At 38.2% G+C, this 17,975-nt stretch overlaps 1 protein-coding gene across 1 annotated transcript in view; it reads left to right on the top strand.

Annotated features, from left to right (window-relative positions):
* C3H8orf34 (chromosome 3 C8orf34 homolog) overlaps positions 1-17,975 on the top strand; it is a 165,106-nt gene that overhangs the window by 63,533 nt on the left and 83,598 nt on the right. The window contains exons 6-7 of the mRNA XM_059815599.1: positions 2,229-2,398; positions 7,463-7,629. Of these exons, the coding sequence (XP_059671582.1) occupies positions 2,229-2,398; positions 7,463-7,629 (337 nt within the window). The remainder of the gene's footprint in view (positions 1-2,228; positions 2,399-7,462; positions 7,630-17,975) is intronic.

The raw sequence follows: 17,975 nt of genomic DNA, 5'->3' as shown, positions 1-17,975 counted from the left end.
CAAAGCAAGGTGATAAAGTGAGGCAAAGCATGACTATGTAATGTAAATCACATTTCTATTAAGTAGAGTATGAAAGTGCTACTTTAATCCCTAAAATGTCTAGAAGAGAAATCAGTATAACAAAGATAGACACAGCATTCATGGTTTGCTTATTCATATGCTGGTGGTGCAGTGTCCAGTGTCAGGAAAAACTTGTGGTGCTGAAAAAAGGGCAAATTTTTCGGTGCTTTTCATTTTCACTTAAGGGACTGGAAGCTTTTAGCAAGATTGACACTACAAGTTGTTGCAAGTTTAACTAGCTCCAGCAACCTTTTTTTATTAATTATTAGAAATTATCCTAGGGAGAAAGGGAAGGGAGAAAATGGCTAGAGTAGCAGGAATAAAGCTCAGAAGGGGCCAAATGGTTCTTACTTAAACTACTGTAGGCACCTTGTGTAATGAAGGCATCCTGGGCAGAGGAATAATCTTTTTTCCTAGCTCACAGGCTTATGATGGTAGTCATAGCTATGACAGGTTACACCTGTCAAGTGACCAGAGGCCACTGTCATCTAGTCTACATTACCTGACTGTGACACAGCACCAGATAAATGCACAAAACGTGTATTTGTAAGTACATAAAAGACACCAGTGGTTAGGTATTCTAAAACCTCTGAAGCCATGGTGTTTTCTTCAGATTTCTCTCTTCTGTATTGGCTGCATTCCATTTTCAGTGGTCCTACTGGGTCACGTCAACCTTGCAGAAAACAGACATTGTGTAAAAAGTGAATTAGTTAAGCGATGGAGAAGTCTGGACAGACGTATGGAGAGTGGAGTGCAGTAATGCACTCACAGGCACATTGCAGAAAGCAGAATGAAAGAACAAGGGGGAATGAGTCTAATCCAAGGCCTGGCTCATATTTGGCTCTGTCAGAATGGAAGCTTTTGGGAGTTCTGCTGAGCAAAATCACAGCATCTAGTGGGAGCAGGGTAAATATATTCATATGAAAGGAGTTTGCAGACTTTTTGTTTGTTTGTTTCATTTCAGTAGAGGCCACTACTTCAAACTGTGCTTTTACGATATCTGTGTCAATTAGGAAGAGACTTTAAAAACTATTTGTTTTTAGGAAGATGAGAAAATATGGTGGCTAGGCTAAGTAATCGCTGTGCTGTACTTTTTCCAGATTCTCTTTGTTTGGAAAGCATTGTTTTATGGCAGGAATATTTATTGAGACGCTGAGCTAGGTAACAGCCAAGGATTTGTTTTCCTAAAATTTTCTCTTGTTAAAGGATAGGAATAGAATATATCTCTCCTAATCAAGAACACTGTATTTGAAGTGTCTTTGCTAGCCTAGAAAAGAGTTTAATTAAAGCAAAATAAATATTCCTATCCCATCATTTCATGTCTATTTTTTTGCATATGTGCTTTTTTTTTAGTTCAACTATACTGTTGTACATGACCCTTTATCTACAACTATTCTAGTAACATTGAGAACAGAGATACTCACCACTTCAGAACAGCTTTTTCATACAATTTTTAAGGACAATTTGTTTCCTTAATCTAAATTCCTAGTATAATGATGCAAATCATTGTTACTGTTTTGAATATTCCAATTGGATTTTGCTTGCCTCTGGTAATCCTCTCCAGCTATCTTCTGGATAAGTAAGTGGTTAAAAATATGACTACTAGTTTCAGAAATGCATTTTATTAAAATGTTAATACCATTTTCAGAATTGGAAGATACATTATGTAAATCCCAGCAGGGTTATTTTTAAAATGCCAAATGCAGATGTATTTATTAGTTTTGCATTCATTCATAATGCAAATAAGAGTGATGCTATTAATCTACAACAGTCTTTTGGTTGGGTTGTTTATTATACAAGTGACCTCATCTGTTGCTTAGCAGAACTCACACAGTGCTGGTTTTCAGTTGTGCGTTTATTATAAAAATATGTAATTTTTCAAGATGATAACCCAGATTTCTACAGTTGCTATTGAAAAGTAAGAAACAGGAGAGATTTGAGACATCGAGGTGGACAAATCTCTCTTGGAATTTTGTTAATGGGAATCTTTTCCTTAGTCCATGATTGTTTCTGGGTATTTTGTAGCCCTCTGAAATTATAATGTACTGTAGTGGTTTTGTTCTTTTTTAACGAATAGCTTTATTTTCTATTTCTTCTTTTCTTTTCCTATTTACATGTGTGGTTGAGAACAAGCAGTGCAGTGTTTCTGTTTTTTAATTTCTCTTCAGGACACAACAGGTTTTAACACCCCCCTTCTTAGACCTCGTGTGATTGGAGAATGGATTGGTCGTGAAGAGAATGATGCTGACCCACTGGCTGCTGAGATGTTGCAGCCACCAATACCAAGAAATAAAAATGAGCAGTGGGACAGCGAGGATAGCAGCAGTCCTGGAGGAAGGTGAGATTTTGGTTCTGCCTAGAAATTTTATAATTTGTGAAGTGAATCTGTCTTTGTAACACCCCATTTCTGAGAGCAGAGTGCAGGGCTTTTAAATTCCCATGCCATAGTGTGGCAGCATGCAAAATAAATGGAAGATATTAATATGTGACTGGTTTCTTCTCATTCCTTTATATATGATTAACTTTATACTCATTTGCAATACCATGGTTTTATTTCCATGTATAAAGCTAAGTGTATGTTGACAAGATGGGGGCCCATTGTGTAATAATTTTGTGATGTATAGCTTCATTCAGATACTTCAAACCCTTCTGTCTTTCAGCGGTTAAACCCTTCTGTCTTTCAGCGGTTGATAGTGGCTGTTTGTTAATCTTCTTGACAATTTAGTGATAAATCTGATTTTCTCATTTGAAGGAAAGATAGACAAGGGAAACAGTACCTATGTTATTTTTAACAGGATTTCCTAAATTCATCTGCAGTTCTTATACTTAGCATCTTGGTGTTAATAGCAATTCTTTCTCAAAGAGAAAATTGTATTCTCTGCAGTAAATAACTTCTGATGTTTTATTGTGCTTGACTGAGGGTGGGGGAGTATGTTTGTTTGTTAATGTCCTTCAGCTACATGGAAGAGATTGTAATTTTTTCCAAGGAGTCCATTTTCCATTATTGAAAGGTACCTGTGTATCACAGAAAGTGAACTATTCACAGCCTTTCTTTAAAAGGGCTTAATGCTTTTTTTCTTTTTAAGTGTAAAGCTTGTGCACTGCCTCTGTTAATTGCCTTAAACACCTACCGTTCTCCCTCAGCCCTGTAACCTTTCTCCTTGGTTATAACTAGTACTCTGACTGCATCAGACACATTTTTCTTTCTCTTTTAAGAAGGCAGAAACTCTCTGCTTTCCCTTTGAAAAGGTCTAAGGTATTATCACAGAATCATAGACTATCTCAAGCTGGAAGGGACCCATAAGGATCATCGAGTCCAACTCCCTGCTCCTTGCAGGACTACCTAAAACTAAACCATATGACTAAGAGTGTCGTCTGGATGCTCCCTGAACTCTGACTGGCTTGGTGCCATGACCACTTCACTGGGGAGCCTGTTCCAGTGACCAACAACCCTCTCAGTGAAGAACCTTCTCCTAATGTCCAATCTGAACTTCCCCTGACGCAGCTTCACTCCATTTCCTCATGTCCTGTTGCTGGTAACCAGAGAGAGGGGATCAGCACCTCCCCCTCTGCTGCCCCCCTTGAGGAAGTTGTAGGCTGTGATGAGGTCACCCCTCAGCCTTCTCTTCTCCAAGCTGAACAAGCCAAGTGACCTCAGCCGCTCCTCATAAGTCTTGCTCTCAAGGCCTTTCACCATCTTGGTTGCCCTCCTCTGGACACAATCTAATAGTTTGATGTCTTTCTTATATTGAGGTGCCCAAACCTGCACACAATACTCAAGGTGGGGCCGCATCAGTGGGACAGTCACCTCCCTTGAGTGGCTATCTATGCTGTGCTTGATGCACCCCAGGACACGGTTGGCGCTTTTGGCTGCCAGGGCACACTGTTAACTCATATTCAACCTGCCATCAACCCAGCCCCCCAGATGTCTTTCCGTGGGACTGTTCTCCAGCCTCTCATCCCCCAATTAGAATTGTGAGTATTTGTTTGCTATGTCTTCCGTGAGCCTTCTACGTTGGAATTAACCTCCCTGACACAGGGAAATTAGTCTGTCACTTGCTGTGCTCTTAGAAGCTGTATTCATTAACTTTCCTCACATGTTGGGAATGTTTGTTATCCATAAGCACTTCTTTCTTCTTTTAATTAGATTATTGTGGGGAAGCTGCAAGTACTACTATTTCAAAGAAGTAGCAGTATGTAGTAATGATCCCTCAGCCAGACGTTGGATGGGAACCAACAGAACTCAGACACTGGGTCTCTCCAGTGCAGTCCCTGGGAAAGTAATGGAGTCAGCAACTGGCACTGCAGCTTGATTGTGAAGGCCTGGGTTTCTTTTTCCTTATTCAGCTGTCCAATAAAGACGCTGAATAAAGATCTGTTCCACGTTGCAGAGCAATTGAGGGTATTGTATCCCTTCTCTCAATAGGAAGGAGCAGAAATAAGCATCTCTGATCTCTAGACAGGAGCAAAGAGGTTTAGTTCTGAGTAACAACGATGATTCAAAGCAGCGTATTTTTCTCTTTGTAGAGGGTCGTACAAGCTGTGAGAAACCTCACAGCTAATGCTATAATTAAAAAATGTGTTTAATGGCTTTGAGAATAGTATTTGAGAAGTCTTGTTGAGTATCATGACAAAATCACATTGCGTGGCATATGAAATAAGGAGAATATAGGGTGCTTGATGCCAGGAAAGACTTATGGGACACTGATATCTCTAGCTTTTAGGTGCAGTAAGTGCTGAAGACCTGTTGAAAAACATGTATTGTTAAGTGGGAATACTGATTTTCAGTGGAAATGAATAGCTACTAAATTACATGCAGCATATGGATTTACATTTGGATGACTGCTTTTATGTCTGGGATAATTCTTTGCTTTGTTCACATTTTGTCAGCTTTTGTAAGGCATTTATAAAAAGCATGTTTGCAGGCTTGCAAAATTATCATAAAATCGTAGAACTTCAAGCTAGTGGTGATGATACCAAAATTGATGCCACCTATATATGGAAGTTTAAGAGCTGTATGGATCAACGTTAATCTGAATGTTTCATATAGTTCACTAATAACAGGCAGTTTCTTCAAGGTCTGATTCAGTGTTACTGGGAATTAAAGTACTATTAGCAGGATTTGGAATTGACTATACACAAAGTGCATGAGACAAGTAATAGGTAATAATAATTTAGTTTTTATGTAGCATATACCTTGTACATCCAAAAGTAGTGGGAATAGTATGGGTTTTATGAGATTAAATTAAACTCTCCAAAGAGTGAATTTGTTATCAAGTTGTAAAGAATTTTTGGCTACCTCATCTGTATTTTATTCATATACTTCATAGTTAATGTAGCCTAAAATAATTCAGTTACATTTTTACCTGGCAACTGAAAGAGGGAGCAATTTGAAATTCATATCAAATGTTTCCAATTATGTCTTGTTAAATTTGATTTAGCAACACTTTTAATAAAAAGTGATAGCTTATTGATCACTAATTACCAGAATTTATGTGATAAGCCAGCAAACTCTCAAAATTAATCCTAATCTTCAGTTACAGCAGAAGAACAGGAAAGTGAAAACTGTAATTGTCCCATTATTTCCAGGTAATATGTTTTCTTTTACTGATCACTAAACATAAGGAAATGCTACATAAATGAGATACTGTATAAATACCCAGAGGATTAGGCATCGAGCGATCACTGGTAGAGTAATTGCCATCAGCATCATGCAACTCCCTCTCTCTGTGTTGTTTTCACATGCCATAGCGTACAAGTTTTTTTCTGTTTGGTAGAAGGGGAAGCCCTGGGTCCTTACACATTCGTAGCATTCTATAGGAGACTGAATAGGCTACAGAGAATGGCATATTCCTGTGGACCACTGGTCTGTTGATAACATGCCCGTTGTCAATATTGGTCCAGCATAAAGTAGACCATAGTCAGTATACATAGTACATGGTATTTGGGAATCTATGAGTTGCCTGTTTTTTCTGTCTTTGCAACCACAAACCTCACTTTTTGCTCCATTCAGTAGCGGACAGTGGGAAAAAAACACTATTTTCTCCTTAAAAACACACATTCCTGTGATGATGAGCAACGGAAGCACACATATTGTATATCTGAAAGCCAGCCCAGTTACTTGGAAAAAGAAGGGGAATTAATTTTAAGCAACTGAAAGGACAAGTTTCACTACTACTTTGACTAGGAAAGATAGTGTAGCCAGTCTGAGGTAGCTGTATTAGTGATGTCTTGTCGAACTGATGAAGGGTCACCTTTTTTCCATTAATGTTCTGGATTGCTACAGAGGAAAGACTCTGTTTGTCACTGTTTTGTACTGCTATCTGTTGCTGCTGTAAGGGAGCAAGGTAAGGTATTAATATGTGATAAGGGACCATATAAAAGTGCTGATGGCAATCCTGCTGGTAACAAGCTCATCTTTCAGAAATTTGAACACCGTGAAAAAAGGATTAAACTCATTTCCAAGTCATTGTTAGTAGTTTTCTATATGAAAAATTTCCTGGAGAAATTCTGAGAAAAAGCAAGGCTCTTGGGAAACTTCCTCAAGGGATAATTTATGTACACAGTGGGGAATCTGTGTGATTTTTAATACGATGCTCTTGTTTCTTAGAGCCCGAAATGAACTAGAGCTTGCAGACGCCCCACCCATAACCTGATGTCCTAAACTCAAAGCCTGTTCTTCATCTCCAAGGTCTACTTTGTCTTATTAGTGTTCATCTTTGCAGTGGGAAATGAACTATCATTGATTATACTAAATTTCATACATTTGCAACAGATCTGCCTTCCTGCAACAGGCTGTAAGGCAGTCTGAGATGTTGCTGATGTGGGGCACCAAACTTGTGTCCTGTTGTTTTTATCTTGATATTGTAAGGAATCAGAAATTGCTAACTGTAGCAAGTCCTGCCTTAGACCCTTCTGCTAACTTCTGCGCAGGTCCAGTTGTCCGTTACTTAGGTTAGGGACACAAGTCAACAAACCATGAGAATTGTTATAATTATATACTCCTTAATCTTGTGGGGTTGTGATAACATAACCACTCAAGGGAGCAGTTCTTCATTCTCAGCTTTGTTGCTGTGCAATCAATGCCTTAGCAATAATGATTAGTAATTGACATCCTGTTGTTCTGTATATGTAGCTTATTTAGACTTGATTAATGCCCATAAAGGCAATGGGAAATTTCCCATCATCATTCAATCAAAACTTTAGATAGGAACTGAAAACACAAACTGACTTATAACATCCAGTGATCAAGGAATGAGTGATAACCAGCTGGTTTATGTGTGATCTGATGGCATTAACCTTCAGATCTGGAGGACATCATGGGCTACAGTAATTTGACAGAGGTGTGACATATTTTGTAGAGAGCACCAGTAAGAGAAATTTGTGCTTTCCTCCCTCACAGCTTAAAAATGGAGCCAAAGACCAAAGGACTAAAACAACAACAGCAGCAACATAAGAAACTGCTGGCTGCCATGCTTTCTCAGGACTCGTTTGATTCTGCTCAAAGCACAGCTCCATCTGTAACTGAAGAAGACATTGACAATGAAGACGATGCAATGGAACTGCTGGGTAACTGCAAAAAATGTGTATTTTCTGATACTTTTCTATTATAGATTAATCTAAAAAGTGTAATACCTGATCAAACATAGATTAGTTTGAATCTGCCCACTGTGTTTGAAGCTAAAGTACCCAGTAGCTGTGTGAAGGTTCATGGGGTTTAACTTGCAGCTTTCAGGAGTGAATGTAATGAAGGCCATAAATGTGTGTGAATAAACTGCTAGCTGCATCAAAATCCCATGAAATATCAAACGCTTCAGGTGCTTAAAGTAATTAATTTGATTTCCTACATAAATCACTTGCAGGTTCTACTTGAAGAATGTGTTTATGTGCAAGGAGCAGAATTAGCTTCACTGACTTTTATCTGGTTCTTTTTTTTCTTAGCTGCATCACAGTTCTAACTTCAGTGGGTTTTATTTGAGACTTACTAGCTACAAATAGCTTATGCAATGTGAACTTGTAACTTCTCCAGAGGATTTGATTGCAATTTTCCAGGAGACTGTTTTGTGTGTTAAATTGCACTGTAGAAGGCTCTGTGCTCACTGCTTTCTCCCTTTCCTAGAATTACTAGTTGTGAAAGGAGGGAAATTGTCGAAGAAAGTTAACTAGTAGTCTCTTTTCTGCCATTTTTAAAAGCTTCAGTGTAAGATGCTTAAAAGGTAGTCATGGATTTCAATACTTCTTTTTTTTCCCCAGTTTTTGCTATATAGAACTTTATGTGAGATCAAAGCACAGGAAATACACAATCTCAGGATATCTCAGCATTCTTACATTTATGAATTCTATCACAAACTATTAGTTTCATGTTGGACCTTAATCTAAAAATCAGAAAAACACATAGTGCTCTACTCTGTTTCTGTTATATTTCTGTTGCTTCCTTACTACAGTCTTCATAGAATCACAGAATAGTTGAGGTTGGAGGGGACAGCTGGAGATTTCTAGTCCAACTCCTTGCTCAAAACAATCAGCTAGAGCAAGTTGCTCTGAACATTGTTCAGTTGGGTTTTTACTCTCTCCAAAGATGGAGACTCTACGATGTCTCTGGGCAACCTGTTCCAGTGCTTGACCATGCTCATGGTAAAAAAAGTTTTTTGTTATGCTTAAATAATTGTGAATTAATACCTACTCTCTTTTTTTCAGTATTTTTAAGTTTGATGCATGCATTTGTTTTTACAGAAGAGAAGAGGTAAGTGAGTGACTGGGTCACTCAGGTGTCACAGTAGGTTAATTAGTTCTTTGTGTTTGAAGGAAGACACACTGTTTGTGACTGTGGGCTTGCAGTCTTCATGGAATCAGTTGGTATTTACAGAACTAATCCATGGATTCCAGTGAAGGCCATAATTAGCCTGTAGCTGCGTTATCTCCTTATTTCCTCCTGCAATTTACAGATCTTTCCAACTTTATCAGCGTGACATAAAAAGCAAGCTGAATGGGTGTCTTGTACTGGCATAAACCACAGGACTCCTAAAGTAGTATTTTGTGGCATCTGGAAGGTACAGTAGGTAGGGGTGTGTGTGATGTTATTGGCCTCATTATGTATCACATACAGAATAGAATCTTTTATCAACTTCTGTGGAGATAGCGAGGAAAAGGTATCCAACAGATGTGTAGGTCTCTCCTTCTAGACATTTGAATTCCTCAAGGTATCTGGAACCAGAAAGGCAGTATAAAAGAAATTAATTTTCTAGCGTCTTGACATTTGGGTAGAATATTATCTGTGTGCAAACAAGTGTTCGTTTTTTTTAATAAGGTCTCGATTCTAAGAAGCAATTCCGGTTTTGTGCCATGCAAAACCTGGAACATCTTTCTGTCATGCATTTCATCGAACCTGGCAAAGTTTATACAAAATCAACTTAAAACTAGGAAAGGTCACAAACAGGACCTCTGGTTCAGGTAGAGTGTTATATAAGTGATTCTGAGATTCTGTAGGAAAATCATGGCGTATTTGATGAATAGCCATGGTTATAGTGATTCTAATATAGCCATGTTATAGTAAGTACCACTGATAGAAATTTCAATATGCACATCTTGGTGTTGAAAGTGCTGTGCTTCTGAAAGACTGGCTTTTATTTTAATTCTCATTTTGCAATTTCCTGACAGTATGTGGTTTATATTCGATATAACGGTTAGGTTACATCCTGCAGAACGGCTCAAAACTTGAGCATATGACAAAGTGTTACGCAGGATGGGTGTTCTATTTTCTTTTGAAGGTGACATAAAGAACTTAAGTTTCTGTCGGCGAACGGTATTTTTCATTGCTGTATTTTCCAGATCAGTAACTGTATGATACTGGGATTGAATTTTTTTATTATGTACTGCATTAATCCATTAACTGCTTTGATGCTTTTTACACTGCTTATCTGCGGTATAGCTAATTTCAAATCGTGGCTTTCTGCCATCACTGAATTGCAGGGCATTATTGCATATAGCTACTTGACTTGTTCCCTTTAGAGTTCAATATTCGTTGCTTATTCAGCCCTTTCTTAAAAAATTACAAAACCTCACACTCCTAAGGCTGGATTCTGGGAAAACAAGTTCTACTATTTATAGCAGATGATTTTACTGCATACCCTACTTATAATGCAGGTTTTTGCAGAACACAAAATTCCATCTTTATGTGTGTTCAAGAGAATATCTTTCAGAGTTTGGTTGATTTATTTAGGTATTAAAAGCATGAAACTGACTGTTGGTATATTTTCTTTTAAAAAAAATCTCCTAGTACTCATATCAGAATTGTCAATGAAGGTTTAGCTAGAATGAAACATTCCAAATAGAAGAAACAATTAAGCTGTTATACTTCTGAAGAATCCATTTCAAAAGAAATATATATACAAAGATGAAAAAGAATATTATGGGGCTACATTCTGATTTCAGTTATCACTCTTTGTGTATAACATAAGATGCATAGGAGGGCTGTTAACACACTAGTAACTTTCTAAGTGTGTTCCGTTATGCAGGTGGCTGAAATAGATTACTGGCAGATAATATCATAGTGGAAAGGCTCTTCCTGATTTTAAAAAGCTGAGAACTGTAACTGTAAAATCACATGTATTTGTAAATGTAAAAGGGTAATGCAGTTGAGGTCTGTGACTGAAAATGGTATCAAGCAGCTCATTTTGTACACATCATAATGCCAAGTATTGTGTTTTGTAAATCTAATAGAGAGCTGAAGTAGTTCTTTGTGAAACTCTGCAGTCCTTTTGGAATTCCATGACATTTGGGCTTAAGCTGTTCTTTGCATTTGGCTGAAGTCCACTGAGACTTTGAAATGATGTTATTCCCTCAGTATCTCACTGATGTCCATTGGAGAGAACTGAACTGTATTTTCCCTGAAATTGCAGGGAATATTGATTGAACAGTCACCAAAGCATGACTCATTTGGTTTTTAAAAAAATCAATTGTTTGATTAAGTGAAGAATATAATTGTTTAAATGTATTGCTATGCATAAACATACACATGGTAAAAGCATAAGGTTTTTTGAAGCACTCTTGGACTTAAATATACATTTTTCTTTTTACAAGTAAGGAAGATGAAAAAGAAATTCTGTATTGTTTTACACAATATTGATATTTAGTTATAATGCTCAATCACCTCTTTTCTTGTTGTTGTCCAATCTTTATGCATGCTTACAATATTAAAAATGTTACCATATGTTAATACATGCTATGCAGTAGTTAACTATGAAGCACCACTCCAAACATAAGTGTACCCAGGAAGCTCACACAGGTGTGGTTGAAGTGAAAGGTGGTGATAATTGAAAGCCATTTCCTGCAGGTACATCATTGCATATGCCAGTCTGTATGATACTGAAAAGCCTCCATGATTTAAACGCAAATAATCATATATCTGAACTAAACTTAAGTGTTTGCAGCATCAGGACTTGTAAAACCATCTCTTCTTTTCTTCAGAGCTGGTTTCACAGTAATAGTGGGTTTTCTGCTCTATGTTGAAATCTTAAGTGAAAGTTCAATGAGTGTCTGCCTCATGTTTGTTATGTGTTATTCTTGCTATGCAGTAACAAACCAGAATCTTTAAAGATAGAAATGCACTTTAAGTAGTAATATATTTTTTTAACTATTGCTATCAGGAGATACCTGGTGTCTTCTGTTTGCTTTAATAACTCTTCTTCTAATCTTTAGAATTTCTTTTTTCCTCAAGAGCTTTCCAAATGCTAATTACTTAGTCATTGTAACACCCCTGAAAGATTGGCTGGTGATTATATTTACATTTTATAACAAGAGGAGATAAGCAGAATTTAGTGGAGATTGCCTTTGCCTGTAGGATGAGACAATAACTCAGTGTTTGGTAGTCTACCCCTTATATAGTCTATACTGCTTTTCTGATAAGTCTCCGAGTGCTTTAATGAAAGGGTGTCCAATCTGCAGTGCTTTCAGTACATTTCCTCTGGTTCAACAGACATTCCTGATTTCCCTGTCTCCTAGAGGTCTTTGGCAACATGCAGGAAACAGACTCGAGACCTGATAAATTATTCTAGTATTAGCAGCAGGTTGTTCCTCTTTGTTGTCTCTCCCAGCTGGACAAAAACTTCTCCACTGCTATGTGACTAGAATACATCATTTGCTAGAGGAGAGGCCACAAGGCCCTGGGAAAGATGGTATGTGAGTCGTACTACATGTTCAGAACAGTTTTCTGGCCCGCAGCCTGTTTTGTTGGGGTTTAAGTAGAATGATTGTGTGGGAGAAAGCTGTGTGATTTGCTCATCGTGTTTCCTTTTGCTGACTCTTCTTCTTTGGAAGCCATTGGGAAATCGGCAACATTACCAGTGAGCATCTGCTGTGTAGTGCATGCACAGAAGCTGACGCTTCTGGGAGACAGTAGGCCTCTTCTGCAGGCAAAAACTGGCTGTGTTATACATTGCAAAATTTTCAGTGGCAGATGTAATGCACTGGTGCAAGTGTGTGTTACAGATCTCCATTAGAAGGGTACTCAGACTTAATATACCTAATAATAATAATATACCTAATATACTCAGACTTTAAATACCTTTTTGAGGTGGAAAAAGGGGATAGCATAGATAATCTTGTATCCCTTCAGATGCTGGGAACCGTAAGTTGCACAACACTGGACAGACCTCTAGTCATGGCACGGTACGCTGCACAGATCCTGCTGTGCTAAGGTTCACCAGCATTACAGTCCTTAGAGCTCTTAGAAGTAAATAATTTAGTTTAGCTTCGCTTATACGTAAAGAATTGCATTCAGCATTTCTACTGTCAAATAAAAAGATGTTCACATGACAACATGGTGGTTCATTTTTAAGATAAGACCATGCAGGTGGTGTAATTGCCAAATGCCAAGTGGGAATCTGCCTACAGTCTTCTCCCTTATGATCAGCAGGCTAACTTTATCCTGCGGCCAAGTGATATATGCAGCACAGCATAGCACAGCACAGTCCTGCACCTGCTCAGGTCAATTGTTGTATGGATCACAAACTCCTCATTGTACAACAGTCCTCAGGTTCGAATCACCAGCAAGCAGGAAAGTCAGTGTAGCACAGTATTTTCATGCCACTGGAAGAAGATAAGTTTTCTGTCTAGTCAGAGGTAGTGATCACTGCTTTAGCCCAAGTCATGGGAAAGTAATAATGGCAACGTTATTTGTCTCATGTTCTTATCACTGAATGCTGATTCTTTACACTCAATGCAATGATAAACATTGATGTTCTCAGATTCCAAGAAAATATTTAGCAAGGTATGATCCAACATTATTTTTCTCTTAAAAAAAATAAATGCGAAGTTGTTCATCTTATAGTATATCTTCAAAAGTCAAGTGAAATGTCTTTGTATACATGACTTGACTATCTGCATCACTACTGCCCTCCTAGTGAAATTTCTAAAAGAAGTTACTGTGTAGATAAATACTTAGATGCAGCTTTTTTGGAAATTGCCATAGACCTACAGGCTTCCATTTCTAATGTCTTACGAAGTGGTGGTCATAGCTTTTATGAAGCTATTTGTATGAAGTTTTCTGTTTTCTGTTTTCAACATCTGGAGAGAGGAGGCATGCTCTGTATCTAGAAGAGAAAGTAAAAAAAAACACTGGTTTATGGTGGTTTTTTTCCTTGCATTGTCTCGCAAAGCATGTAAAGCATTTACATATTTTTGTGGTCCTTGATGCTTATCACTAGAGTAAAAGAAGGAGTGTATTATATGGACCAGGCTTAGCATATGAACAGTCATGATGTTACTGCTCTGTGAATGATATGGCTAGTATGAATGAAATATCTTAAGCTTTGCTTTTGTGAGATGTAATTGACTTTCTAAGTGATAGGTATTTGACATTCAGTGGCTTTTTCTTTAGAGTCCGATATGGAAGATACAGTTCATCCTAATTTGGATAGAACTATATGATTCTAGGAAAAATATCAATAAGTGTAATTTACTGTTATCACAATTTCTAAAAGGTCTGATCTTCAGTCTTCCATTTATCTTCAATCTTTTTCTATCTGTATGGTAGGCAATTTCTGATAATCTTGATTACCAGGTACTTTGAAACTCCTGAAAGATTTAGAATTTGGATAGACAATGAACAGTTGAAGGCAAAAGTTCCAAAAGATGTTTTTTCCCTCTTTGTGTGTTGACCCCAGCAAGCAGCTAAGGACCACAGAGCCCCTCACTCATTCACTGCCCCTCAGTGGTAGGGAGGAGAGAATAGGAAGAGCAAAAGCAAGAAAACTCATGGGTTGAGATAAAGATAGTTTAACAATTGAAAGGAAGAGGAAGAAGAAAGAAAGGAAGAAAAAAAGAAGGAAAGAAAGCCCCCAAACCTAAAACAAGTGATGCCAAAGCAATCACACATCACCTCCCACAGGCAGACTGATGCCTAACCAGTCCCCAGGCAACAGCTACTTTGGAAAAAACCACACCCCAGTTTTTATTGCTGACCATGGCATTATATGGCCTGGAATATCCCTTTGGTCAATTCAGGTCAGCTGTCCCAGCTGCCTCCCCCACCAGCCTCTTGCCCACCCGCTGTGGTGCAGAGTGAGTGTGCTGGTTTTGGCTGGAGTACAGTTCATTTTCTTCATAGTAGCTAGTATGGGGCTGTGTTTTGGATTTGTGCTGGAAACAGTGTTGATAAAGCAGGGATGTTTTAGTCACTGCTGAGCAGTGCTTACACAGAGTCAAGACCTTTTCTGCTTCACACACCGTCCCACCAGTGAGTAGGCTGGGGGTGCACAAGAAGTTGGGAGGCAACACAGCTGGCACAGCTGACCCCAGCTGACCAAAGGGACCATATGACATCATGCTCAGCATATAAAGCTGTGGGAAGAGGAAGGAAAGGGGGGACATTCGGAGTAATGGCATTTGTCTTCCCAAGTAACCGTTAAGTGTGATGGAACCCTGCTTTTCTGGAGATGGCTGAACACCTGCTTGCCGATGGGAAGTGGTGAATGAACCCCTTAATTTGTTTTGCTGGCATGCATGGCTTTTGCTTTACCTATTAAATTGTCTTTATCTCAATCCACGAGTTTTCTCACTTTTACTCTTTCGATTCTCTCCCCCACCCCACCCTGGGGGGAGTGAGCGAGCGGCTGTGTGGTGCTTGGTTGCCCACTGGGGTTAAACCATGACAGTGAGAAACAGAGAAAACCTTGACTCTGCAAGTGTTGTTCAGCAATAGCTGAAAGATTGGTGTGTTATCAACACTGTTGTAGTCACAAATCTAAAACACAGCACCATGTGGGCTGCTATGAATAAAATTAACTCCATCCCAGTCAGACCCAGGACATCACTTAAAGATACTTTTTTTTCAAGTCACTACTGTCTTTTTGAGTACTGAGAGGTTGTATGGACATGGTGGAGGGTTTCTTCTACTCCTTCTGACATCTCCAGGGACATAGTTCTCATTTATTTTGGATAAAGGCTCCTCTTCTCCTCCTGAGATAGGTTGATCAGTGTACAGTTAGATCTCTTGCAACTGTTCCCCAATTTTCTATTGCCTTTCACTTACAGCTGATTCTGTTCTCCCCATGGGTGTTTTGGACCATAATTGTGGACTCCAGAATGTCTTTCACACTTGCCCCGTGTCTCTTTTGTTCTTTGCTTCTTAATTTGTCTTTGTTGTGCACAAAGGCCTTAGCATAGCACTGAGAAGTGACCATAGCTGTCACAGAGGATACAGTTTGTAAATTATGGTATCTGGCTGGGATTCTTATGCTATTGCATAAGTGTACCGTAAGTGGTAAAGACTGTAAAACCTGTAGAGCTCAATAAGAGCATTATGGTTACTGTTCAGACAACTGTTGATCTTCTGTGGACTTACATAAAGAAACATTCTTTCGTTCAGGAGGTTGTATTTGCAGTAACTTCTCCTTTCTCTCACTCTTGCCTTTTAACATATATATTCTGTTATTTCTTTACTATAGTTGGTTATGTGGAGTTTACCTGGAGGGATCTGTGTGCAGGATCTAATCTTGAGAATGTGTAGTAAATACTGAAGTCTAGTGGAAAGGGTAGGGGAAAAACAGCAGCAAAGAAACCACCAAGGTTGTGAAAAGGAATTTTGTTTTTAAAAATGGGCAATTATGGATAACTTGTATTTTTATCTTCAGGCTACAGTGATTAGCTTGCTCTAACTCTAGTAAGTCTCATTAAATCTTTATCTTTTTTGCTTTTAGTGCAATATATGAATTGTTATGCTGTGCCTCAAACAATTAATAAAATAAATGCTGATCATTTTTATGCAAATGTAGTATACAAATAATGCCAGGGTTGGTAAATCAGTTGGAGTCATTATTTTTACAGACCAGCTAAGGTGAGAAATAACCTCAAAAAGTTTTTTTTTTTAATGGTATTTCACTGAAATTTTAATTACAACTTTATTGCAGATAATGTCAACAGTATTTTTTACCAGATTCCTTGATCTGTGGGACTATTGTCTAGAGAGAAGCCATAAACTTGAAATCTACTACTAATTTTAAAGGAATGTTTTCATGCATTATCCTTGTCACTGAATACCCATGTAAAAGTTTAACAAATACTATATTCAGTATTTTTTTCTTTCTGCCAATATATGAAGTCACTGAAGCAAGAGAGACACGCAGGTCTGTTTTATGTCATTCATGGAGTTGATTGATTTCAGTTCATCTTGTGGTCCTATGCTAAAAGACAGCAACATCAGTGAGAATCTTTCAGTTGTTCTGAGTTTAAGCAAAGCTCTAAATGTTTATTCAAAGAACAGGGATTTGGTGTTTAAAGTCTTAAAATAATGGAATCCTGCTCTTGAATTTTACTGTCAGTAATACTACAGGTGTTTGATGTTGACATTAATTTCTAGTAAGCTTAATAAGTTCATAGTTCGGTTAAGAGGATGTTTGTAAGGTTAGAATAAATTATGAATTGAATTAGTCACTTACTGCAACACTTGTGTGGTTATTTCTGGTTTGATAAGCACAAAATGTGTTGAAACTGAAGTTGATTGTGCTTCATATTGCTAAAGGGAAAATGGGGAGAGAAAATCAATTATAGTTAGAAATACTAGATTGTCTTGAGTTGAAATGAGTTACATGAGCTACTAAAAAGCTTCAAAAGAATGATTCATTTTCAAGAAATAGATGTGTACTGAATATCCTGATGTGCAGGAACCTAAAATGTCATTTGTTTACAGTTCACGCAAGGAACCAAAGCTTATTTTAAGCCTATACCTAAAGAACAGAGCAGGGACACTGTGTAATCCTAGTCCCCTGACTGTCCAGATCAGACACCTAAATGTCTGTACTAACATAGCCTTTTTATGGCCTATATGCCTGGGATTTCTTCTAAAGGAAGGCAAGGTGACACAGCGTCATGGTATATATCACTCATTATGATCATGGGATCAGACTGATTCTCTTCTACACTTGTAAATATTTGCAGTTCTGATGTCTAATGGCTGTGGAGACACAGCAGAGCTCCCTTTAGAGAAGCTCCAGGAAGAAGCTTCCTCCCACCCCAACACCATGTATAAGACAGACAAGAAGGTGATTCTCACAGCCGAATCTGTTCCCCAATCTTATTTCTCTGCCCACCTCCAGATGTGCCAGGCACATCAGGTGTCAGGCAAATTGTAAAGAGCTGTGGTTGAGTAAGGTGGCATATTTTAGATAACGTTTTAAGCTATGAAGTTTAAGCAAGTATCTTTTCATGAGTTCAGCATAGTGGTTTTGTGGAATACATTGTCACAGAAAATTGTGGAGACTACAAGTGTAAATATACAAAACTAGATAAATTCATGGAAGATTGATCAGCACCACTTTAGTAAACATGTTGGTTCTGGTACATTCTCTATCTATCTCAGTCCCGAATGTGGAAATTGCAGGTAACTGAGAGGATCTTCACTTACTGTCTATATGCTTCTG

The sequence above is a fragment of the Gavia stellata genome, chromosome 3, assembly GCF_030936135.1.
Source record: "Gavia stellata isolate bGavSte3 chromosome 3, bGavSte3.hap2, whole genome shotgun sequence".
NCBI lineage: Eukaryota > Metazoa > Chordata > Aves > Gaviiformes > Gaviidae > Gavia > Gavia stellata.
The sequence above is the reverse complement of the archived record's forward strand: the minus strand, read 5'-3'. Positions and strand labels throughout refer to the sequence as shown.